This window comes from Rhinatrema bivittatum, chromosome 1, assembly GCF_901001135.1.
Source record: "Rhinatrema bivittatum chromosome 1, aRhiBiv1.1, whole genome shotgun sequence".
NCBI lineage: Eukaryota > Metazoa > Chordata > Amphibia > Gymnophiona > Rhinatrematidae > Rhinatrema > Rhinatrema bivittatum.
Genome location: NC_042615.1, coordinates 678,839,973 through 678,865,689, shown reverse-complemented (window position 1 = coordinate 678,865,689; position 25,717 = coordinate 678,839,973). Strand labels below are relative to the sequence as shown.

At 42.8% G+C, this 25,717-nt stretch overlaps 2 protein-coding genes across 11 annotated transcripts in view; one reads left to right on the top strand and one right to left on the bottom strand.

Moving 5' to 3' along the window:
• Nucleotides 1-14,392, top strand: part of ZCCHC9 (zinc finger CCHC-type containing 9) — a 66,556-nt gene extending 52,164 nt beyond the window's left edge. For all 9 annotated transcript variants that reach the window (XM_029574116.1, XM_029574105.1, XM_029574095.1 and 6 more), the window contains 3 exons: nt 3,054-3,146; nt 5,830-5,898; nt 13,542-14,392. In XM_029574116.1, the coding sequence (XP_029429976.1) occupies nt 3,054-3,146; nt 5,830-5,898; nt 13,542-13,657 (278 nt within the window). In that variant the 3' untranslated portion in view covers nt 13,658-14,392. The remainder of the gene's footprint in view (nt 1-3,053; nt 3,147-5,829; nt 5,899-13,541) is intronic.
• Nucleotides 14,393-18,013: 3,621 nt separating this feature from the next.
• The window catches only part of ACOT12 (acyl-CoA thioesterase 12), a 125,790-nt gene continuing 118,086 nt past the window's right edge, over nt 18,014-25,717 (bottom strand). For both annotated transcript variants that reach the window (XM_029574048.1, XM_029574055.1), the window contains exons 14-15: nt 21,760-21,886; nt 18,014-20,449 (exon numbers count right to left, since the gene is read on the bottom strand). In XM_029574048.1, the coding sequence (XP_029429908.1) occupies nt 20,306-20,449; nt 21,760-21,886 (271 nt within the window). In that variant the 3' untranslated portion in view covers nt 18,014-20,305. The remainder of the gene's footprint in view (nt 20,450-21,759; nt 21,887-25,717) is intronic.

Below are 25,717 nucleotides of genomic sequence, written 5' to 3'. Positions count from 1 at the left end.
GATTGTTTTACCAGCTCTGAGGAAGACAGAGGGGGGACAGGCAGGGGGAAGCTCTCACCTGCTAAATGTCCGGAGGACGCTGCTATAATATTTAAAGGTCACCAATGAATTTAGGAGATCAGACAGATTGGAAGACCAGAGAAGGGGCCAGGCATCTTCTAAGCCCTCAATTACACGCTGGATTAAGGAAGCGATAGTGGCAGCATATATTGTGCAGGGGAAGCAGGCCCCGAGAGCTTTATTCACCCCTCTAATCGAGTTCAAGCAACCTCATGGGCGGGAGAGTAGGGCTGCAACGCCTCAGGATATTTGTAGGGCAACCACATGGTCCTCTGGTGCGTTCACAAATCATCACAGGTTAGACTTGCAGGTAGAGGAGGATCTGAAGTTTAGTAAAGTAGGGTTGGGGACCTCTAAGGCCTCAGCCCACCTGAATTAGTTAGTGCTCGGGTACATCCTGCAGATGTGGACTGGTCTGCAGGACAAAATGGAAGGTGAAATTTATACTTACCAGATAATTTCCTTTCCTTTATTCCTAGCAGACCAGACCAAGTACCCTCCTGGTGGGGGGGGTGGGGGGGGAGGGAATAAAGGAATGCAGGACATCAACCTAATAGGCTATGGCAAGAGGCTACTGAGGAACCTCCCAGCTATCACAGAATATATAGGGTAAGTGACATAAGCAAAAAGAAAAAGACTGTGGAAGAAAGTTCTCTGCCTCCACCTACTGGCAAGCAGGGGTATCCCGCAGGTGTGGACTGGTCTGCTAGGACTAAAGGAAAGGAAATTATCTGGTAAGTATAAATTTCACCATTCTTCTGTGGAACTTGAGGGTAGGGTTTGTAAAAAAAAAAAAAAAAAATCAATCCATAAATAAATAAAGCTATATTAGGAGTATTTTCTTCCTTCGGGACAGAGATATTCACCTCTTTGTGACGGTCTCCTCATGATTCTGGGGTTTGAGATTGGGGGTCAGTAGCCAACCTAAGGCTTGAAAGGCACATGCCGCTCTTCCGTGCTCTTGGTGTGATCCGTTTCTTTTAATTTTTATTATTTGGATTCATTACCCGCCTTTTTCAATAAGCAATCAGCCCAAGGTGGGGGCACAACAATTTTTAAAGTAGCATGTTTTAGAGTACTTCAAAAGTCAGAGAAATTTTGATATAATATAAAAATTATAGAAGATAAAGACCCAATGGCCTATCCTGATGGTCCAGTAGAGATTCATCCAGTTTAGTTAGATGTATACAAAGGATCCCTCATGCAACCCAACACCAATTCTCTCCTCCTCCAAAATTTTGTACCTCTCCTCCCTACACTTTTCCCTCCACATCAGTCCTGAGCATGCCCAAAACCTGCCAAAGTGATGGTCTCCACCGCTTCTACTAATAGGCCATTTAAGGCCCTGTCATCTTCAACTTTGCTTCCCTTTATTAAAGTTGACAATAATCCCCATAGTCACCAAGATTAGTGCTGTCCTAAAAAAAAAAAAAAATCCAGCCTCCCCATGTTCAGTGAAGTTTGGGTTTTAACCAGGGGTACCCCCTGGAAGCCTGATACTGTTTTCCACTGCCGTTTATGGTTAGAACCGCCACTCCAAGCATGTTTACCCCCAGTGCTTTCTTGGACGCCCGATGCAATCCCTCTGTTGCTGTTCAGGGTTGTAACAGCCATTCCATGCAGCAATTCTTGTTGTTTTGGCAGTGTATAGCAATAAAGCACACTTGATCCCTGAAATAAAGAAAATAACTGTCTTAAATTAAGCTTTTTTTATGTGGACATCTGCTTACCCTTTAATCCCATACCAGGCCTTTTGGCAAGCTCCTGCAAGTGGACACATCTCTCTGGGGCACTCTTCATAAGGTTAGAATACCATTCAAAAGGAAATGTTTGCTTAGTCTGCACCATTACAGCACATTTTAAAACCAAAACAATTTTCAATGTAAATTCTTTTTTCCTAAGGCTATGTGGTGTGGTATGTTTAAGTACTGCATAGCTAGCATACCGTAGTAGTTGATCGCAGATAAAGACTAATCAGCCCATCCAGTTATTCTGGGCCACCCTGCTAAGGATAAGATGGCAGCTATAGAATCTTTACCACTTTTAGGATATCGCTGCTTATCATGCTCAGGCTTTAATGTCTTGCTCTTTGTTTCTCTTCCATCCTGGGGAGATGAGCATATAAGATCCCATGCTTAACCCAACACCCAGGTAAAATTTCAATTTACCCAACACGCAGGCTCCTGGTGGGACCAGAGCATCAGTCAGAGTTCTGGGTACCTGTAATAGCTTTCCAGTAGGGCCAAGTGTGCATATGGGGGGGTTAAATAGGGTCAGATGCATAGTAAAAGCTCTATTTTGGCGGGGGGGGGGGGGGAACATAACTATGAAGAGAGAATTTTAATGTGGTACTTAATAATTTTAACATAGTGATAAAGTGGCAAAAGGTTGTTTTCTTCTGAATTAAACTATCCAAAGCCGATCCCAGTCTTAAAACCTTAAAGGACATCTCTTGTCTACTTAACATGAGCTCCCATACACCTCTCAAAGAACATAATAACGTAGTAATGATGGCAGAAAAGACCAAATGGTCTATCCAGTCTGCCCAGCAAACGTCTTAGGTAGTAACTGCCGCTCCGTGCAGCTTATCTCCAAGCCTTGTGTTAAGGGTAGTAATAGTTACAATCAAAATCAAGCAACTATCTAACCCATAACAAAGTTGAGGCTAGCAACACTTTTACGGGGTGAGCAGCCTTCTTGAAGCCATAACTGGGAAGTGCTCAGGAAGAAACGTTTTGTAAAGAATTTGCTGTGTTTAGTAATTTCATCAGTTGCATCCTGGCATTTAGGCCCATGGCATTGTGGGAGCATTTTCCATGGACCTCCTTTAGAGGTGATATGGTGATATGCGCTTTTAAATGTCTTAGAAGAGCTAGTCATTGCACTTTTATGTCATATGCCAATAAATAATGGGAAATATTTTATTAAGTATTTTATTGATTTCAGTCAATCAGTGTTTTTTGTTTTAAAATCAGAACTGTTGATTCTTTCAGGAGAGTTTCCTTATGCTCAGTGTTTCATTTGTGGAGAGATGGGACATCTGTCAAGGTCATGTCCTGACAATCCTAAAGGCTTGTACGCTGAAGGTGAGAGCATGTTTCTTCAAGCAGGATTTTGTTAACATCAGGAGTCTGGGGTGCACCAGTTCTAACAAAAACTAATGATAAAAATAAATCAAAGGTATATATTTAATTGTTTAGCTAATTTATATACAAAAAAATACCTATGTTGTGATAGGGGGGCTGAGTTACTATTTATAACAGAGGAAGGGGCCTTAGAAGCAAAAATAGTTGAGAATTGCATTGTGAGGTTCCAAAGATGCTAAGCACATTAACACAAATGCATATGTAAAACCTGATGTAGTTTCAATGGTCCAGTAAAAGCCCTTTAGGAAAGTATGTAATTTAGCTGGTGAGTAGTTAGTAATAGTGAAAAGCAGAAAATGTTAACATTAGAAAGATGCTTTATGATTGGAGAATTTGTTTAATGCTGAGAATCCATTAATAGTTTAAGATTGGTTAAAAACTGCAAGTGATGGTCTTAACACATGCAATTTTGCTAAAAGACTCTTGTATCTAATCATACTTACATTGTTGTATGGAGGAAATAAACAGAAAATGTTGTGGGGGTTTTTTTAATGTTTGCTGTGTACACATTGTACATTTTTCTCTTAGTTACTTTGGAGTCTTGTCTGAGTTTAGTCTTGCTTCCCAATTCTGCAGATGTAGTGTAACGTTTGTAGGGAGGAGAGGGGGGTAATGATTAGGGGTTGTGCATTCGTTTTCGATGTATTGGCAATCCGCAACGTATATGTCTCTATTCGTTGTATTCGTGGGGGTCACGAAATGTATGGCAAACCCCCACGAATACAACGTATCTAACGAACAAACCCCCCCCCCACCCCTCCTGACCCTCCCCCCCCCCAAGACTTACCAAAAGTCCCTGGTGGTCCAGCGGGGGTCCTTGCGCCATCTCCTGCACTCGGGCTGTCGGCTGCCGGTATTCAAAAAGGCGCCGATAGCCTTTGCCCTCACTGTCACAGGGGCTACCGGTGCCATTGGTCGGCCCCTGTCACATGGTAGGAGCAATGGACGGCCGGCGCCATCTTGTGCTCCTACCATGTGACAGGGGCCGACCAATGGCACCAGTAGCCCCTGTGACATAGTAAGGGCAAAGGCTATCGGTGCCATTTTGAATACTGGCAGCCGACAGCCCAAATGCAGGATTTGGCTCCAGGAAGACTTGCCAAAAGTCTCTGGTGGTTCAGCGGGGGTCCTGGAGCCTGCTATGTATTTTCTTAGAAGTCCATATTCAGAGAGCTGGTGAGCCAGATATGTTTCTCTGATAGTTACCCAAATAATTTTACCCAGATAAGTGTTCTGCGGAATAGATCCGGATAAAGGTATCTGGGCAACTTCAGACTTCCCTAGCTAACTATGTCTGGGTTAATATCTAACTCTGCTGCTGGAATGTCTCCATTACTGCTGGCTAGATTTTGTGCAGGTAATAAGTGACTTGGACATTTTAGCTGAAGAGTAGGGGGCAACATTCAGATCTCTTGAAAAGTCATCCAGCCGAACCCTTTGAATATTGACCTCTTAGCTACAAACTTGCCACACATGTTTTGGGCCACTGTATGAACTTCAAAGGTTTTTCTATAATAAAGGTCTTGTTTAAAGTATTTGCTCTGCCTCACAGTGAAATGTTTTTGTTTTGTATAATATGAAAAGTCTCATATGCTATCAATCCATTCAGTGCTCTCTCTAGATGCTATATGGAGTAATGAAGTGCCTCCCACAACAGATTTTTTTTTTTTTAGTTTTTCAGCCTGGAAGCTGCTTCTGCTCCGTAGAGCTCCAATTTCATGAGTCTTCATTCACAGTTACCCCAGATTTCCCCACTAGTCTGTAGCCCTGACCAGCCATTGGTCAGGGCTACAGGCTGCGAGTCCTTCGGCAATCTAGTACACATACAACCTGAGTCTGGCTAGTGCAATGTTAGACCACTTGCAGCATTTCCAGCCCCAGCCAGCCCAGGGAGCAGGGGCCAGTCCTTGGAATAAAACCTAGGTCTTCTGCACATCAGCGCATGGCACTGCCACCAAAGCACCAGGACAATCCCTGTGACAGATGTAAAAGGAGAAACTGATGTAATATGTTCCATGTCCTTAGATGCCTGACTGCAGCTCCACTTTGGGTCATTTGCCCTCTTCCGTTTGTAGGGCAGGTGGCCACATTGTCCTTGCCTGTACAGATTCTGTTGAGGGTTGTCAATTATCTTCGAGGAAGGTCAAAGCTAGGAACCTCTGTTGTAGGGTTAGTAATGAGATATTTATTTACTATATGATATGCATTCCATAAAATCATCCTCCTATTACTACTTAGCATTTTTAAAGTGCTACCAGACATTTGCAACACTGTACAGATACACATAATATATAACATTGTGTATATATATATACATATAATCCATCTGTATAATGGGTTTATTCCAGCGAATTAAGTCACAAGACTATGCTTTTCAAAAGAATTCCTCCTGCTATGTGTCTCTGGCAAAATTTCTTGGAAAATATTTCCCATTGTTTGCACTGTTTTTCGAGCCGTAAAATTAGAGGTATATTAATTCTGTCTAGCTTCCTTGGAACTAGGGTACTGATGGAAATGAACAAACCAGATAGTAAAAAAGCATCATATTAAACGCATGGAATTTTTCTTGTGATATTAAGTACTATAGTATAGCATGTATAAATTGTACGTACTCTTTGTTTAGGGGGCTGCTGTAAGGTTTGCGGATCTGTGGAACACTTTCAGAGAGACTGTCCAGAGCACCGGAATTCAGGTGAGATTACAGAAGACTGGAGACCTCATTTACTAAACATTTTTCCTGTAGTATGGGAGTAAATCAGGCCCTAAGTTTGCTAGAGGTGAAGTCATTGAGACAAGTACTTATCTCTCACTTTTCAAGGCTGAAGCTGTTGTGGTCAACAGTGCTAGTCTCCAGTTGATTTTACTACTGTTTTTCCTACAGCTGTATGTTGCTGCAAGCAAATCTTCATACGTCATAATGTAGAACATTAATTAATTCGGCAGAGTGACCCTTCTTCTCTTTCTCAATATACAGTTCTGTCTTCAAGATTCACATTCAGCCTGTGTGACGCACCTAGAAACTTTAAAAATCAAAAGCTAACATTTTCAGATACGGTGGATCTTTCCTATTAGGCTGAAGAGCTAGTTCTTCAGTCTAAGGCTTGTAATGCTGCATCTACAAGCCAAAGGTTTCATAGTCCTTTCATTAGCATAGTTAATCTGCATGTTATCCTTCTGATATAGATCAAATGAGTGCCAGTTGCAACTGGAGTAATAATTAGAAACCTGTGTTATGCTGGAGAAGTGCTTTGAACACAGGTCCCCAAACTATAGCCTGAGGGTCGGATGTGGCCCTAGTCTGAATTTCATCTGGCCCCTGGCAGAAATGGCAGAAGGAGCTTGATCCAGCCCACAGCAGCCATGACAGAAGGAGCTTGATCTGACCTGTAGTGGTGGTGATGGTAGCACTTTCTGCCACTACTGCCAGCTCAGATACTTGAAGTCAGACGTGCAAAGCCATCCTTATTATTATTTTCCTAGCATGTAGACAGATGGACTCAGGACCAGTGGGTTATGCTCCCCTGCCAGCAGATGGCGACATCAGATGTCAGAGTATATATACTCTTGCAGTGACCCCAGCCTGCCGGTATTCTCCATCTCCAGCAGATAGTGGACATGCATCTCCCTATAAGGATTGCTTCGGGTTTTTTTAAAGGAGAAAACTGAAATTTGAATAAAGGAAAAGAAAGCCCCGCTCTCCTGTGGTGATACCAAAAGGTCCCTTCCCCAGATGAGAATTCCTGAGGTGATTTCCGTGGTCCCTCAGAGGTTTGCCTTGGTCCGGTAGCTGGGTCTCTCGGCGAGGATTTAGCTGCTAATTCAGCTGAAAGGCAGTGGGTACAGGAGGCCGAGCGCAGCAGTGACAGCAGATGCCCTCTACCCTGCAACCAGAGACCGTCTTTATACTCAGCCCATTACCTTCTGAAACAGAGACAGTTAGAGGGGTTTTAGCACTTCCTCCAGTCTCTATGCTCGGTGTGCCGACCCGACGTTCGTTTACGCTGCCGTAGGGATTGGGGAACTGGGCAGCCTGGTGGGTTGAGCCTAGGCCCCGCAGTTAGGCTTTTGAATTGCATGCCGCGTGGTAGACCGTGGTGGTGTTTTCATGCATTCCTGTGCATGTTTTGCTGTTCTCTACAGGTTGTTGGTGTCTGCAGTGTGTCGGCTCTGTGCACGCGTTGTGCGCTCTGTTTTGGGTGTGCCTTTTCATGCAGAAATTTTAAACTGGCTTAAGCGCTTTTGCTTGGTGCACAAGTTATGTATGTGCCTTGCTGTGCTTGCCTCTCCGGTGCTTAATTTTTTGTGAGCATAAATTTTTGAGAGCGAGCCATTCAGACAAACGTTTAGCACCACAATGGAACCAGTAAACAAGAAGCCTAAATGCTTTTTTCTTTGTGTTGCCTGTCATATTAGGTCTTCTCAGCCTGACCTGTCTTCTAACATGTAAGTGTTGTTCAGATGCTTAGAGAGAGTTGGCTCCCTTGGATTTTGCTAAGCCCGTCTCCTCCCATTCTTATGATGGGATGCCAGACCTTGGTTCTCCCTTGACTGGCTTCTCCGCAGGCGAGGGCATTCTGTGGGCCCTGCTCCAGCTCCTTCTGGGCTTGGTCTGGGTTTTTTCTTGAGTGGAATTTTTTCAAGGCTTACAAACTTTTCTTCAGGCACAGTCCTTCACCTAATCCAGTCAGGTCGGACCCTCAGCCAGTGGTTCATCCCTCTTCTAGTCATGCTAAGGCACTGGAGCTTCCCGACAGGAACCCGGAGGGCACTGATGATGAGGTAGATCCTGATTACCTGGAAGATGTGGAAATTCCTCCGGGACTGGAACCATATAGAAACATGTTGTGGTTCTTTTATAGAGATGAACTGCTGGCCTTGATTTCCCAGACTTTGAAACAGCTGGGTGTTCCTGGTACGGATGCCATGTCAGAGCGAGGAATAATCCCATTTTGGTTTGCTTGCATATAAAGCCTCTTGTTTTTTCCCTGCGATGCTTTCCCAGAAGCAAATTTTTAAGGGGGCCAGACGTTGGAAGGCCTGTACCTCCTGGATCCGGTTGTGAGAGAGCATTTGTGTTTTCCCAAAGTGGATACACTGGTATGTGCTGTCCCTAAGCAGACGACAATCCCCGTGGAGGGAGGAGCAGCTTGAAGGATGTGCATGATAAGAGGATTAAGGCTATCCTTAAGCAAGCCTTTTAGGCAGTGGAAATGACTTTACAGGTTGCTTCCTGTTGCACCCTAGTGGCTCGTGCTTTTCTGCTTCTTTCTCAGGAGGTTGATTCTGGAGGGAATTCCAAAACGGGTATGGAGCCCGCTCTCTCCTTTTTAGCGGACGTAAACTGTGATTTGGTCTGTACCTTGGCCAGAGGAGTGGCTTCGGTGATAGCAGCCAGGCATCAGCTCCGGTTGCAAAATTGGTCAGCTGACGTAGCCTCCAAAACTAATCTCACAAAGATGCCCTTTAAAGGCTCATTCTTGTTTGGGAGAGAGTTGGAGAAACTGGCCAGTAGGTGGGGCGAATCTTTGGTTCCTCAGTTTCTGGAGGATAAGAAGCAATTGCAGCGCCCCTTTGGCATGAGGGGTTGTCTCTGGAGTTCCAAGCGGTTTCGTCCCTACAGAGCGACGAAGTTTCAGAGGACTCGGCCTTTCACTAAGACTCAGTCCTTTTGTCCCAGAGCGTGCTTGGGTGGCGGACCTTCCCGAGCTTCCCAATGAAGGTTTGCCAGCCCACCTTTGGGAACAAGAGATGGAGGGCTGCATCTCCCTTTTTTATCAGAGGTGGGTCGAGATCATGTCGAACCAGTAGGTCCTGGAGGTGATATGAGAAGGATATGCACTGGGATTTCGCGGTATTCTTCAAGACATGTTCATGGTATCCCCTTGCCACTCCCTGCAGAAGAAGCAGGCAGTGGAGTTTACGCTTCAAAGGCTCCTCAGGCTGAGGGTTGTGGTTCTGGTGCCCATGTCTGAAGAAAGTATGGGGCGATATTCCATTTATTTTGTTGTGCCCAAGAAGAAGGATTCCTTTCATCCCATCCTGGATCTCAAAAGGGTCAACCGTCATTTTCGCATGGAAACCTTATGCTCCATGATAATGGCAGTGGAGTCTGGGGAATTTCTGACCTCCCTGAATCTGTCCGAGGCCTACCTTCATATTCCCATCTGTTTGGAACACCATTTTCTACATTTTGCGGTGTTGGGGCACCATTATCAGTTTTGAGCACTGCCCTTTGGTCTAGCTACCGTCCCCAGAACATTATCCAAGATTATGGTAGTAATAGCAGCGATCTTGAGAAGAGACAGGATCCTGTGCACCCGTACTTAGTTGACTTGCTGATTCGAGCCAAGTCTCAGAAAGAGAGCCACCTGCTGACACACAAGTTGATCTCCTTGTTGCAGGAGCTCAGTTGAGTGGTGAACCTGGCCAAGAGCAGTCTTCAGCCATCCCAGTTGATGGAGTATTTGGGGTTTCAGTTTGACACGAGGCAGGACAAGGTTTTCCTGCCAGAAGTTTGCATTCAGAAATTGATGTCTCACGTGTCGCAGTTGTAGAACATTATGCACCCAACGGTGTGGTCCTATCTACAGGTGCTCGACTTGATGGCAGCAACCCTGGAAATGGGGCTGTAGGCAACGACACATATGTAGCCTCTTAAGCGCTGCACAAGTCTCATTGAAACCCGCAGTCTCAGGACTAATTTAGTTCGGCTTCACTTGCCAATGGAAATCTGCTCTCGCCTCCAATGGTGGTTACAAGAGGCTCAACTGAGAAAAGTGAGTTTCCTTGTCCTACCCAACCTTGGTGCTCACGACGGATGCGAGTCTCCAGGTTGGGGGGGCCTCACTATCAGGAGCTGGCGACCCAAGGGCATTGGAATGCTGAAGAGTCCCGCTGGAACATCAGTCGCCTGGAAGCCCGAGCAGGCCGGTTGGCATGCTTGCAGATCAGTCACAGGCTGCAGAGTTAAGCAGTCTGCATGATGTCAGACAATGCGATGATGGTGGCCTACATCAGTTGCCAGGGAGGAACCAAGGTCAGTAGGTATCGTTGGAAATAGACCAGATTATGGAATGGGCAGAAGGACATCTGCGGATGATAGCCCTCTCACAATGCAGGAAAAAACAATGTAAGAGAGGACTTTCTCAGCAGAGAGAGTCTGGACCCAGGATAATGGGTGTTGTCCTCTGAGGCATTTCAGCTGATTGTGGATCGCTGGGGCCTTCCGTTCCTAGATCTACTGGCGACTTATCTCAATGCAAAAGTTCCTCGATTCTACAGTTGCAGTAGAGATCCATGGTCCCTAGGCATAGATACTCTCATACAAGTCTGGCTGGCCGGAAGACAGATTGCTTTTCGCCTTTCCTCCATGGTCATTGCTGGGCAGGATGTTTCGCAAAATCCAAAGCCACAGGGGACTGGTATTCCTGGTGGCGCCGGACTGGCCCAGGCATCCATGATATGTGGATTTGCAAAGACTCCTGGTGGAGACCCCTCTTCGGCTACCGCCGCACCCGAATCTATTACAGAAAGGTCTGATTCTTCATGAAGATCCAACTCTATTCTGTCTTACGGTTTGGCCTTTGAGAGGTCTCGCCTGTTGAAGTGTAGGTATTCTTCTGTGGTGATTTCCACCTTACTCTGCGCTTGAAAGTCTCCACTTCTTTAGCCTATGTGTAGATTTAAAGTATTTGAGGCCTAGTGTGAGGAATGTGGTGTTCTTCTTTGTCTAGTTAATATTCCGCTCATTCTGAATTTTTTTGCAGGATGGGTTGAATAAAGGATTGGCCCTTAATTCTTTGAAGGTGCAGGTTGCAGTTCTTGCCTGTTTCAGAGTTCCAGTGAATAGTGGTTCCTTGTCATCTCATCCTGATGTGATCCATTTTTTGAAGGAAGTGAAGCATCTTAGGCCTCCCTTGAGGTTGCCGGTTCCCTTGTGGAGTCTTAACTTGGTGCTGGATTTCTTGGCAGGCCCTATATTCCGACTGCTGTGTAGCCTTTTCTTGTGGTTGTAGACCTTGAAGACATTGTTCCTGGTGGCTGTATGTTCTGCATGTCGAGTTTCTGAGCTGCAGGCCTTGACTTGCCAGGAGCCGTTCCTTTGAGTGAGTCCAGGGGCAAATACAGCTGTGTACTGTTCCATCTTTCTTGCCCAAAGTGGTGTTGGACTTTCATTTGAATCAGTCCATTTCTTTGCCATCCCTGGATAAGGTCATGGTTGTGGAGGTGTATCGCCTCTTGCACTCCTTGGATGTCAAGAGAATTGTGTGGTATTTTGAGGTGTCTGAACCTTTCCGGAAGACAGATCGCCTGTTTGACCTCATTGATAGGAGTAAGAGGTGTGCTTCAGCTTCACCAGACTACCATAGCTTGCTGGAGTAAGGAGGTAGTCACGGCCCTGAATGTGGATGCAGAGAAGCCATTGCCTACTCAGGTTTAGGCTCAATCAACTATGGCTCAGGCAGTGTCATGGACAGGAGGTTAGATTGTTGTCTCCCGTCGAGATCTGCTAAGCTGTGACGTGGTCCTCCTTGCACACTTTTTCCAGGTTTTATCATCTGGATGTGCAGGCCCCAGGCCCCGGGTGATGCAGCCTTTGCACGTGCAGTGTTGACTGGACTGCAGGCAGCCTCCTACCCTTTTCGGGAACAGCTTGGGTACATCCCACTGGTCCTGAGTCCATCTGTCTACACACTAGGAAATGCAGAAATTACTTACCTGATAATTTTGTTTTCCTTAGTGTAGACAGATAGACTCAGCTTCCCACCCTCGGCTGCTGCTTGAGTGTGTCAATAGTCCTCCTGTGTGGCTTTGGGTCCCAAGGGATTACTGGTAAGTGTTCATTGAGTCCCTAGCTTGGGGTACCTAGATTTTACTTGAGTTCAGTGTTTCTTGGTTGAGTACAGTTATGGTTGCCTGTGTTTACTCATGTTTTTGCTAGTCTGTCCACAGTTGCTTTTGAAGAGAATACTGGCAGGCTGGGGTTGCTGCAGGAGTATATATACTGTGAAGGTCAGCTTGCTCCATTTCCATCTACTGGCAGGGGAGCATAAACCCATTGGTGCTGAGGTCATCTGTCTACACTATTTTATTTATTTATTTTTATATACCGACATTCAATCTGAGATATCACATCGGTTTACATTCAGGTACTGTAGGTATTTCCCTATCCGCAGAGGGCTTACATTCTAAGTTTTGTACCTGAGGCAATGGAGGGTAAAGTGACTTGCCCGAGGTCACAAGGCAGCGACAGCAGGACTCGAACCCTGGTCTCCTGGTTCGTAGGCCACTGCTCTAACCACTAGGCTATTTCTCCTCCTTAATGAGAACAAAATTATCAGGTAAGTAATTTCTTCAATATTGTACTTAATATTCTGCAGTTAGAGCAGTGTACAATAAATCAAACTCAATTCACAACAGTAAATAAAAATAACAGAAAATACATTAAAATATACAATTAACTTTAAAAGTATAAAGAACTGCGGAAAACCTATAAGAGTTCCATACATACAAATATCAAATAAGCTAACAAAATGCAGCCTATAGCCAGCTTGTGCAGTGGAACTGCTTAAGCCGAAGACAGGGAGAAAGGCTGCAGCATAAAAATAAGTTTTCAGCTGCTCAGGAGGGTGGTGCAGGCCCCAGAGAGGAAGGCATTGGGTTCTATGGTGCTGCCAGGAAAAAGCAAGTCAGGATGGTGCTGGCGCTCTCAACCATGCTGTACCTCTTTGGAGCTATCGGGGAGGGGCTATGGACATTGTCTGCTAAGGATGCAGGCTTTGGAGGTGCAGAGTACAGAAATTCTCATTATAAACAGATACCAAGTCTGAGTGCCTCTCCCTGGCATGTTGCAAGAGAAGGGAGTGAGAGAAGACATGGGATATAGGGATAGGGATAAAAAAGGAAGTGGAGAAGGGAGTGAGTGAGAGAGAGTGTAACGCTCGCTCACTCACTCATGTTCCTAGGGGAAGCAGAGGGCAAGGTTACTCGGGTGTGGCAGGTTTACCATCCTTGGAGAAATCTAAAAATATTATTGATACTTTGTTATATCCCTGCGACCCCTGCCTCCCTTCTTCCCCAGCAATTGAAATTGCCAAAAGGGGCTTGACATGACCCGTCCCACCCCAAACCCTGATCAGCAAACTCCCACCAACTCAACAAACTGAATAGGATCTGCCCTGCCTCAACTCTGGCACTCAGTGATTTGAAATGTCCTATGTGGTTTGGGGTCTTCTGCTGTCTATGATGACCTCACCTCCTAATTGTGCAGTTGTTAAGTTCTCCTCTTTCTTTTTTTTCTTTGTTTTATTTTTGGGGGGGTGATTTCCTCTGCAGGTCAAATAACAGTTGGCAGATGGTTCAGTGGGATGAGTGCAGATCATGAAGAAATTCCAGAAGCTGCAAGAATGCAGTCATTAAAAAAGAAAGTACCTAAAGTCGTTAAATTCTAACAAACAACTAATGTGCAGGAACAACTGGCTACAGAAGTGGGAACAGTGTTCAACAGGGAAGGTTTCCACTTCCCTGAAGATTTCTAATGCCAAGCGTCCACCAGTGTCTCAGAGGAACTGTGTCACGTGTAATAAAATTGATTTATATTTGAATTTTGCTACAGCAGGACCTGAGAACCCTCAGTATGAAGTAATCTTCCTTTCTGAAAATATGCAAAATCTCCAGAAAGGACAGATATCATTACTTAAAAAAAAAAGAACTTAAATAAAGAGCTTATGAAGTGCTTGAAAGTATTTCCAGATTTGAACATATGACATATTTTGGTTTCCAGAAAGATGGGTTATCGGCTGTGCCCGCTAATTGGGATGGAAAAACATGGCACATGCCATGCTGTAAAGACTCATCTGCTTATGTGCCAAGTTCTGCATGGAATGTAGTAAAGTATCCAAATCCCATAGATGTGACTATTGAAGGCTATAGGACAATGCTCTGCATGGATCCATCCATAATTGTTACACAGTGACTGTAGAGCCCTATTGGCTCTGTTCTCAGCTGTGAAGAGCAAACCATAGCAATAGCTAGCCAGTGGGGCTTGGGCAGAATCTAGTGAAAATTAGCCGAAGGGCCATCAGACAGTGGTTTGAGAATTTCACTTGCGTTATGGATTAAAGAAAATGAGTTTTTTAGATTGTGAAATAATATATTTTGTAAATAAAGCTTTACACTTTGTCAGATGTTTGTCTTTTTTATTTGCATTATCAGAGCTGCATGTAGAATCTTGAGAATTCAGGCATCTTATTTGGTCTTTGCCAGGATATACTTTTGAAGGTTAGACATGGTATATTTATTTTAATTATTTATTTGATTTATATTCTGCCTTTCAAAGCATTTTACATTCAGGAACTGTAGACCAATCTGTCCTTGTGCTACCTGTTTACGCATAGTTTTCTTCAATGTGAGTTACAGGTTTTGGATACCAGGGTGTGTGCTGCTGTTAGCAGTAACTCATACGCAGTATGCACCAATTAAGAAAAAAGCTGAGCATGCTAGTTACAGAACCACAGGCTCTTAGGGGCTGATTTTCAAAACTGCTCGAGTCGGGGGAAGGTCTGCAGGTACTTCAGCTCATAGATTTTACACCAGTTTTCAAAGAGAAAGTACAGGGTGTAATTTCCCTTTGAGAATTGTCCAAGAAAAAGCACCTGCAGCCATTTGCACCTCCTTTTCTTTCTGTGGATTCTTTTTCTAATAAAAACAGTGCACATAGTTTTGAAAATCCAAAACTGTGCAGGAGGTTGCCTCCCCTGGCCTAACCCCACCCTAGGAATGCCTCCACCTCAATGCAGGTAAAAGTGTGCACATTGTGGCACAACGTATGAACCTTTACCACATACAGGGTGGGCAGATTTCAAGAAGCTGTTCTACCTGGGTAAATAGCTGTTGAGGACTGCCCTTTTAAAGACTAATTGAAACCTTTTCTAATCACTTGCATGTTTGTGCTCCAGAAAGGTCTGCATCTGCCAATCAGACTGCCTAGTTTGGCATGTTTTCATGTCAAATATAAGCATTCTTGATGTTTGCCCTCTTATAAGTTATCATGGTCTCTGAAGGAAATAAAGTAGTAAAGGACTGCAGATAAAGACCCAAACGGTCCATCCTGTCTGCCCAGCAAGTTGTTTGCAGGTAACCTGCTTGAAGCGGTTACTACTCTAATCAAGAATGTTCCATCTAATGTTAACAAGGGTTACCCCTTGTTTATCCCATGCTCTTTTGATTTCTATTACCATTTTCATCTTTCCCACCCCTTCTGGGAAGGCATTCCGTGTATCCACCACCCCTTCTGCGAAGAAGTATTTCCTGATGTTGTTCCTGACTCCTACCCCCTTGGAGTTTTATTCATGACCCTAATTCTACAGCTTACTTTGGAAAAGATTCAGTTTTTGTGCATCATTTATACCTTTCAGGTATTTGAAAGTCTGTATCATTATCTCCCCTGTCTCTTCTCTCCTGCAGGGTATCCGTATACCACCTTGTCACATGGCTTTGCTTCCTTCAGATCATTAATGTGACAAGAGAAAGGCTAAGGCCAGAGAGATAGCAGGCTGCATAGAGAGAGGCCTAACTTGCAGGAAAAATTAGCTGATAATGTCCCTGTACAGGTCTTTGGTGAGGCCTCACCTGGAGTACTTTGTGCAGGTTTGGAGACCATATTTCAAGAAGAATAGAAATAGGATGGAAGCCATCCAGAGGAAGGCAACCAAAATGGTGTGGGGTCTGTACAAAAAGACTGAAGAACCTAAATATGTATCCTCTGGAGGAGAGGGGAGATATCATACCTGAAAAGTATAAATGATACAGAAGAATCAAACCTTTTCTGATGGAAAGTAAGCTGTAGAACTAGAGGTCATGACATGATACTCCAAGGAGATAAATTCAGGAACGATGCCAGGAAATATTTATTCACGTAAAGAATGGTGCATGCATGGAATGCCCTCCTGAAAGAGGTGATGAAAACAAGAGCAGTAATGCAGCATGTTGATGAAATAAGTACATGGAGCCAGATATTCAGAAAAGGCTGAGCACCTCAGTTAGACCCCTGTCTTCAGCCAATTATGGGCTGAACAGAGGCACAATATTTTGATTTTTGATGCCTAAAATTGAGGCTCCTTAGTTAAAATTCCTTACTTAAGGACCCAGTGCTGGAAATCAGTGCTGTGTGTTCCTCCAACTTGGCCCTGCCCAATTGTAAGACCTAAATTTCAGCACCTTGTGAATTTAGGAGTCTACATTTAAGTGCTCAGATAGGGCAAATATTTATTTTCCATATGTAAGTGCCTGACTCTTGAAGTTAAGGTTCATACGTTCTAGATCTTTTGGATATTTGGTTTATTGTTTTGTGCCAATAAACTTCAAGCTTTGTCTGATAATGAACAAAGCAGTGCTTTTATCTTCAAGACCATTTAGTTTTATTTCTTACTGATTACTGTGTTACTCCCATGCACAGCACTGCATTTCTCTGAAGACAAGGTGAATCACCAATCCGATGGGTACGAAATCAGATCACATATTCTTTCCTCATACAATGCCAATTTATTGAAAGGCATGGGATTTGAAAAAATGTCTAAACTATGTTAAAATGATTATAGGTGCTATACCTATATGTATGAATGGTGGTTCTTCTGTTTTAAGATAACATCTGTTACAGATCAATAACTTCACTATATGGCTGGTGCTGCACTACCTCATGACTTTGGCCCGGTCGAGACTATGAGTCTTATAGGGCAAATGTTCAGAGATTCTGAAAGTAGCTATACATAGTGGTGGTTATACTGCTGATCAGCTCCAAGGATAGCATTGTGCCCTGCATCCTTTGCTGTAGGTTGGTTTTGTGGGGTAATGGATGAAAGGGAGAATGAAAAAGATTAAGGCTAAATGGTGGTACTGAGCGTTCTTCAGCTCAAGGGCCATCCTCCCAAGGTCTGTTGACGATTGACTTGTCATTTCCTCTGGTAAAAACCATCAGAGGGAATGCCAAATATATGTAGTGTTAGAGCTTGCAGGGTTAGGACATGATGTATCAAACATTTTTTCATAGGCACGGAATAGGAGACTCCGTCCTCCTGACATACAGGAAAATGTATGGAAGGAGGGGAATTGGGAGTGGACTGGCACCATTTAATGGTTCTTTTCTCTAAATTCCAGGTGGGGGGGGGGGGGGGAGCACATGGGGGCTAACTGCTCACCCTGCTAATAGTTTTACTTCTGGTGAGATTGGGAGTGGGAGCCTGTCTGTGCCCCACCTCCCCCACTTCACTTTTCACATCGGTGGAAAGGAGGAGCATTGTCTGCAAACTTTTTTTTTTGCAGGCAGATGGGGGACTTTTGGCCCCCAGTGAAACCAGCATAGAGTGGGAGGGTCAGGGGTGGGGCAACAACCCCATGTATAGGAGAGGATTTAGCCAGTTAGTGCTGATTTTCAGTGGCCATTTAGTTAGTCAGCTAAATTTAGGTGGCCATACATGAATGTCATGAATCCAGCTGGTTAAGTTTTAGCTGGCTAGATTTTAGGGGTTTTTTTCAGCTTAAATTAGTTGGCCAAATTTTGGCCAACTAAAACACATAACAGTAAATGTTGTTTTTTCACCATTTTGGGTAGATGAACATGTAAATTTCCAAACATAATCCAACACTAGCTCCCCTCCCCCCAAGTCTTTTGCATATTGTGATCTGTAATAAAACTTGCCAAGCTTGTTGCATATAGCTCTGCAATAGGGCACTGCTTTCATAGGCCCCTTCATCTTCCCCTATTAGACCAGCTTCTCCAGGAGTATTTTAAGAAACAGATGAGACAGAAATAAATGAACAACTAATTAAACTTTAATAAAGACAATTCACTGGTGAAATTACAAAATCAGTTTTACAGGAGAGAAAAATATGTTAAATCAATATTGTACACTTAACCAGAAGTGTTCAAGAGCAATTAGTCAGCATCCAGCAGACTAATAGTGAAGGGTATTTGGATCAGTTAGCAAAATTTTGAACTATATGCTAATTCCAAAATTGGACTGTTAAAATAAAGGATCAGAAAAATACAAGCACGCGTATTAGACATATGGTAACAGACACAAAAAGGGTTGAATTAGCACAGGTTTGAAACTTGTGAGCAGTAAGTAGCGCCAGTCTTGAAGGCTTCACCTGGGGCTTCGTGCATCTTTCATATACATTCATAATTCAGTTATTAAAAAAAAAGTTTCAAACTTCTGCTAATGTTTTTGTTTTCCCAATATAGTTTAATCCCATTAGGAATGTGACTTATTTGTTCCTTCTACTTCTTTGGGCTTCCAGCTCAGAGGGATTCATAATCATGGTGCAATGGTATCAGCCAGTGGTTGGATTTAGGTCCCAGGCTTGCAGAATTCCAAAAATTCCAGAATCCTTCTGGGTGCACAGCTCCCGTCCCAACTAAGCCTTGTCACAGAGTAAAGTAGTAAATGACAGCAGATTAAAGATCAAAATGCCCATCCAGTCTACCCAGCAAGGTTTTTAAGGGTGTAACTGCCATTTGCTGCTGGTCACCCCTGTGCTTGTTCTTTAAGGTTTTAACTGTCTCTCCATGCCTGTTACCCCCATGTCTTTCTTGGAAGCACATTATCATTTCAGTGAGGTTTTGGGTTGAACATTACTCCAAGCAGGATAGCCCAGTGTTTTGTTTTGTTTTTTTCCATCTGCTTGCCAATAAGGGATCCTATGCTTATTTGAATTTTGCTACTGTCTTTGTCTCCACCATTTCCTCCGGGAGGAAATGTATCTGCCACTCTTTCTGTGAAAAAATATTTTGTGATGTTCCCGAACCCTCCTCTTTGTAGCTTCAAGCTGTGACCTTAGCTCTCTCGCTTTCTTTCCATTGGAAAAAAAATTATTAGTGTGTTAATATCTTTCAGATATTAAAAAAAAAAGTCTGTATCATACACCTCCCACCATCACCTGTCTTCCCCTCTAGGGTTTACATGTTAAGGTCCTGAAGTCTCATCATGCTTGTGGTGCAGACTCCACACCATTTTGGTCGCTTTTTCTCTGGAGTGTTTCTAGTCTGTCTTCATCCTTGTTGAGATAGAGTCCCAAGCACTGAACATGGTATTCTAAAAGAGGCTTCACCTGTACAGGGGCATCATTACCTCCTGTTTTCTACTGGTTATGCCTCTCTCTGTGCAGCCTAGCATCTCTCTGGCTCTAACCACTGCCTTTTGCACTTTTTTCCTCAACCTTGAGATTATCGAACACTATCAGCCAGAAGCACTCTCTCCGGACTAGTGTTTATCAGATCTCCTTCCCTGCATCGTGTACTGCTCCTTTGGATTTCTGCACCCCAAATGCATGATTCTTTCATTCATTGCACTTGTTTGCAATGAAAAGATTAAAAAGTAAGTGTGAGGGGATATTAAAAAGGAAGCAATACTGAATTCACTTACCTTTTCCTAAATGAGTTACCAATTTTTTTGGAGAGGGGGTTCTAAAAGTGGTATGATTTTATTGATTCCTGAAAAGTGTATATGTGTATAGCTATATTCTCGCTAATATAATCTGAATATTGTTAAAACACCTCAGTTTCAAATACTTCTGCTGCAAAAAAATGATCATCTCTTGATATGGCATAGGCTGTAAGATTGGCTATCAAAGAACACTAGACGTGTTGGCTAAGCAGCCCAGATGTGAAACCCACAGTGACTGACTGTTCAGAACGCTTGAAAGCGTCTAGCCCCGTGTTTCTGTCTTTAACTGGAGTTGAACCACACATTGGGTTTACTCTCTGACCTACTAGAAAATAATCTCTCACACAATCAGCCACCTAGTTGCTATTCTCAGCAAAAAGGACTCTGAATAGGCATAGATTCCTAATTCTTTCATCCCTTCAGCAGTGGTCCTGTACTGAGGCACAATGTCTGTGCTACACCAGTTCTGCGGATGTCAACTTTTGACTGCAGTGATTCACACCTTTGGGAATCTCACAAACACTAGTCGGGTGCTAAAACTTTCAAAAGCAAAAGCCAATGCATTGGGGATTCTCGCTATGGTAGTTCTGATGTCTGCAAAGGCATTGATACATTTCTAAAATGTTTACTATTTCTTCTATAGAGTTTTGCTCTGCATTAAAGTGAAGCACTGTCAACCTCTGTGGTCTCCAAGAATTTAACACAGGAGCAAGCTGTGTCCTCAATGGATGTTGACCAGCCTCCAAGATTCCCAGCAAAGTAAGGCAGCACACCCGATGTTATTTGGTTATAGTAGCACACCTGTGAGAGAGAATAAAGGGAACAATAGCAAAATAAGATGTAAAATGATCAGAATTTGACATGAAATTATTTTACAGAAGGGCAGTGTTGCTCAATAACCCCATAATATTTCTGCTTGTGTGCTTATAGCCTAAAGGTTTATGCTCTACAGCTGATGACATTCATGATTAATCCCAGCTACACCCTCGTGGATGAGACCTCCAATCAACCCATGTTACTTAGGTGACATGTCTATTCAACAAGTTTAAATAAGCAGCAAATTCAGCAAATGCAATTTTTCGCATTTATCTTTTAAGTGTAATACTGAATTATTGAAATGAACAGTTTGAACTTTTTGGTATTTGGTGACACAGACTTAGTAAAATGAAGCTATATAATGCTTAGGAAGCTTTAGCCAATCGGGCTACCGGCCGGCCATTGCTCCTACCATGTGACAGAGGCCGGCCAATGGCGCCGATAGCCCCTGTCACATGGTAAGGGCAAAGGGCCATCGGCGCCATTTTGATAACTGACAGCCGAGAGCGGGAGATCGCTCCCGGGACCCCTGCTGGACCACCAGGGTCTTTTGGTAAGTCTTGGGGGGTCGCAATTAATTAGATTTCAAGGGTTGGGGTGGGTTTGGAGTTTTTTGGGGTTTTTTTTTTTTTTTTTACAACCCCCGTTGTAATTCGGGGTGGGTTTCGGCATTGTTTCGGGGGGTAAATGAAATAAAATCGGCCGAACTGCGGGAAATGAAATTTCCCGCGGTGGGCCAATAACAAAGGCCGAACCAAAAGGTTTGGCCAAATCACATCACATAAATATATTTTACTTAAAAGCTTTCAAGTCCAGGGACTTCTAAGTATTCAATTCTTTCTGCTTTCCTTCCTAATTTAAGCTACTTCTATGTAGCACCATCCTTGGGGAAACTTGTGAATGTATTCTTAGTTCAGGAAACTCAATTATTGTTTCTTTAAAGTATCTATAAAACAGGACATCTCTTCCTTTTTTCATCCCCCCATAATGAAGTATTCCTTGTGAAAAGTGACTTCCTTGTTTCTCAGCACTTGACTATTCTTTTAGCTTTGACCTACAAGATTATGCTTTGTGGTCACCTTGATTAGTGGAACTAGTGTCTCCTAGTCTTGAATGTCTCAGGACCCTCCACAGTGTCATGCTTACATGATTTCCTGAGAACCACTTTAACACAGAAGAGCCTAAAACAGTAAGAAAACTCCATAGTACGTGATGGAAATTAGAGACAGAAAGAAAAAACATTTGTCAGATGCAAGTAGGGTTGCATGGGCATTTGTTTTTCCGGAGCCGCTTACCTTGCATGACTCTTTGCCAGCACTGTATATCATGAATCCTGCACATAATATTTCACTTCGGGAATACTGTGGAGATGGAGGCACTGCTGTTAGAGTAACAGACCTCACTGCTATGACATAAGGATCCCTGAAAAGAACCAAGAGAAATAATACAGTAAGCAAAGTACCAGCGAGAAAGGACAAATAATGGCTTTAAGTCACAATTAAACGTGGGATGAGTCAACCAGTTTTGATTAAATTTTGTTTTTGAATGACTGCAAAAGGTACACAACTACGGTATACAACAAATACCATTATCATCCTGTGCTCTGTTTTCCATTAAATTTGATTCCGCTGTGATTGTAAACGACCTTTGACTAATGGACTGTAACCGCTTGAATTAAAACTTGTTTTGTAATCTGTCTTGAGGCCGCTTGTGGAATGAGGCGGAATATCAAATGTCTATAAATAATAAATATGAGGCCTGTGATGACTGGGTAAGACTGAAAAATTTAAATCCCCCACTGGCAAATCCCTCGGAAAAGAAGGATGTAAAGCAGCTGGCTAGAGGGTATGATCAACAGGAAGACATTTAGCCATGCCTTAGAAAAAGAAATGCAAGCTAGCGTAATTGATAATGGACATTAACTTCCAGCCCATCTACTGTATAAAAGAAGTCATATGAGCCCAGAGCCTCCTTTTGTTAGCAGAAACTCCCTGGATCTTGTTACAGGCCGGTTACATAAAGGGAATTATCTGTCTACTCCGTTCTCATGAGCTTACACCCTCTCAGTTTGCATTTTGCTCGTGTATAACACCGTATACTTAGGGAAAGTAATTTTCAAATGGACGCCAGTGGGTAAAACAGTGCTTTACCAGCAGAAATGGCTTTTGAAAATCCCTCAGACGAAATGATTTTAAAATGATGTGTATATGCCCTGTTTACATGCATCAGAGAGGGGCATTCCAGGGGAGGAGTCTGGGTGGGGCTTGCATTTACGTCTGTACGTTGCAACTTTGAAAAGCACGCATGAAAATTCCCCCCAAATCTTTACCCACATAAAGTGGCAGGTGTAACTTTGTGAGGGTAGATTTTAGGGGCTAATATGCAAAGCAAATTTACATGCATAAGTGTGCTTTGAAAACTGGTGTAACTTGGGCATATAACAACCTGTAAATGTATGTGGCCTGTGTTCAGATTACTTCCTCAATGTGTTTTTTGATAGCAGTTAACATGCACACTTAAAACTTTTGCACAATAACAGCATGAGCAACATTAGACGCTATTATATTTCTTTCTAACAGTACTAGAAGCATGTGCTGTCCAACACTGTATTTATTTATACCTGATATCACACTGTTAGTCCAAAAAAAGTAACTGCGTGATCCAATCTAAAATCGTATACGTCCAAGATCCTCTTAACCTAAAACTGCCTCTCCTTTATTTTAATCCATATGCCATTTATTTTTGAAAAGTCAAAACTTTAATTTCTATTCTGCAATCCTGCAGTATGCTTTTTCACAAGCGAGGGGTAACACAACTAAAAGTTCATTGGCAATTTGCTTCAAGTCTCACTGGCACACACGTTAGCATAGCCAACAATGCCTGCTGAGACAATCGTGAAGGTCTGTTTGGTGCATGTGGAACCAGTCGTTCAGTCAGGTATGATGGAATTCTTGAGTGAATGCAGTGAAACACAATTGATAAGAACCGGCCAATAATTAGCATACAAGCATTTGGAGCTGGCTGGGTTCTGAGGCTCCACAAAATGCATATCACAGCTTTGCTCTGCAGGCTATTCAGTGATGAGCTTCAAGTTCTCTCACTGCTAGGAGCTAGGCTGTTAAAAGTGTTGCTTTAAAACTTCATTGCATTATGGTTAAGATGCAGCCAGGCACAGAGCTCATGCTAACAAATTTCTTAAATGAGGTTAATGCCACAAGTTTGGGACTTTATACTGTAGTCATTTGCCGTGCTGACTTGTGCAGGTATTGAAGATTGAATGTGAGCAGCAGTCTGAGCAAATTTGTGAATCCTTTCATTTGTAGCTATGCAGTGTGGCAGCTGCTTTTTTTTATTAAGGGATTCTCACCAGCTCTGCTGCTATTGCCAAATCACTCTTCATTTTCATAAAATCATTTACAAAGGGGCTCCCAAGAGGCTCTGAGAATATTCTGTACTCCCTAAATGCATCTCTGGGTGCGTTATTATAAAATGAAACCTCCAGATACAGAATACCTCCTCTATAGTTGCTGAAATATAATTATTAATACTATTTTTTTCTTTTTTTGTAATTTATATTTTTATTAAATTATAACATTTATTTACAAATGTAATAATCAAGGAATTACAAGTATCATTTTAACCATTTAACAATTCAATTTGTACTTTACTCAATATATTTGACTTCCTAGTCCACATTTAGGGGTACAGGTGGAGATCCTGACTGCTGCATGTCACTAATCTTTTTTTACAACCCTAACTCCTTAACTAATACACATCATTTTGGAGACTTGTCCTTTAAGAAGTGTTCCAAATGAGTGGGGTCGGAAAAAATAAACTTATTATTCGGAAATGTTATATGACATTTGCAGGGAAATTTTAAGAAATAACTAGCTCCCAGATCGAGAGCCTGTTTTTTTAAATTAAGAAATTGTTTCCTATGCACCTGCGAAACATCTGGAAAAATTTGAATTTTTTTCCTCGCAAAATATAAAATCCTTAACTTGGAAATACTTTGAGAAGAATATATCCTTATCCTTCCTTAAAGAAAAAGAGACCAATAAAGTGGCTCTAGTGTGAATATTATCCATGGAATCCTCCAAAAAAGTGGAGACTCCAGGGCTATTCAATATATCCATACCCCCCTCTTGAACTTGGCGCACTCTTCTAGTAGGCAAATAACACAATCTAGACAATACAGGAATTTTATCACTCTCAAAGGACAATATCTCCACTGCATATTTATTGAATAGTTTGATAGCTGATAATAATCTAGTTTTGGGAAATTCAGTAACTTTAGATTGAACAACCTTAATTCGTTCTCTAAAGTTTCAATTTGATTATGCAGCATCAAATTATCCTTAATAAATGTGGTATTGGTAGTATACATAACATTAACTTGTGGACTTAATACTGCAACCTATTGCTCTACCTTTATAGCCCTACTTTCTAAGTCTTCAAATTTTGATCTTAATTGAAGAGAGAATTCATGCACTTGTGAAACAGGCTTAGTTTTTTTTTATCAATTTTTGCAGATAACCTCATACATCTAGAAGGGTAACACTTTTTGGTTCAACATTACATTCATCACCCTCAACAATTATATCTGGTAATATCATTGGACATGGGACTAAATTATTACTAACAGTTGTTCTTTCTTCTTCCGTTTCATTTAACAACAGCCTATTCCCTACTGTAGTGCACCCAGTTCCTGAAAGATCTGGGTCACTATCAGGGGGTTTTCAGCAGCATTTATCATACCAATACCTTCCCTTAAAGGTTGTAAGGGGGGTTGCTTGGACCTGGGACTTAGGGAAACCCCCAACTGGGAGTTTCCTTCTATATCGTCCCTAACCATGGACTCACCCATATGTATTATATGGTCGTCCATGGGTCCAATTTTCCCTGACCCAGGAGTTGTAGGTGAGGAGGTCCAGGTCTTAGATTTCTGTTTTTTTCCTATAATATATTTCAAATAGTACAAAAGGAAAAAAAAAAAAAGAAGATAGAAAAAAAATAAATTTACCAGGGGCGCGCCCCTTTGGCACGCGGCTTTGGCTGCGTGCCGCAGGGCCCGTTCTTTATGGTGTCCCGGGGCTCCTGAGGATGATGTCACCAAGGGGGTGTGCTCTCAGGCCACACCTCCCTTCTCCCTCGACGTGGAGTTTAAAGTTTTTCTCACTCTCACCGCTTACAAAGCACTCGTCTCTGGGTCCCAGCTAGCAGTCGGTTCTCTTCCTTTCTCCGACTAACACG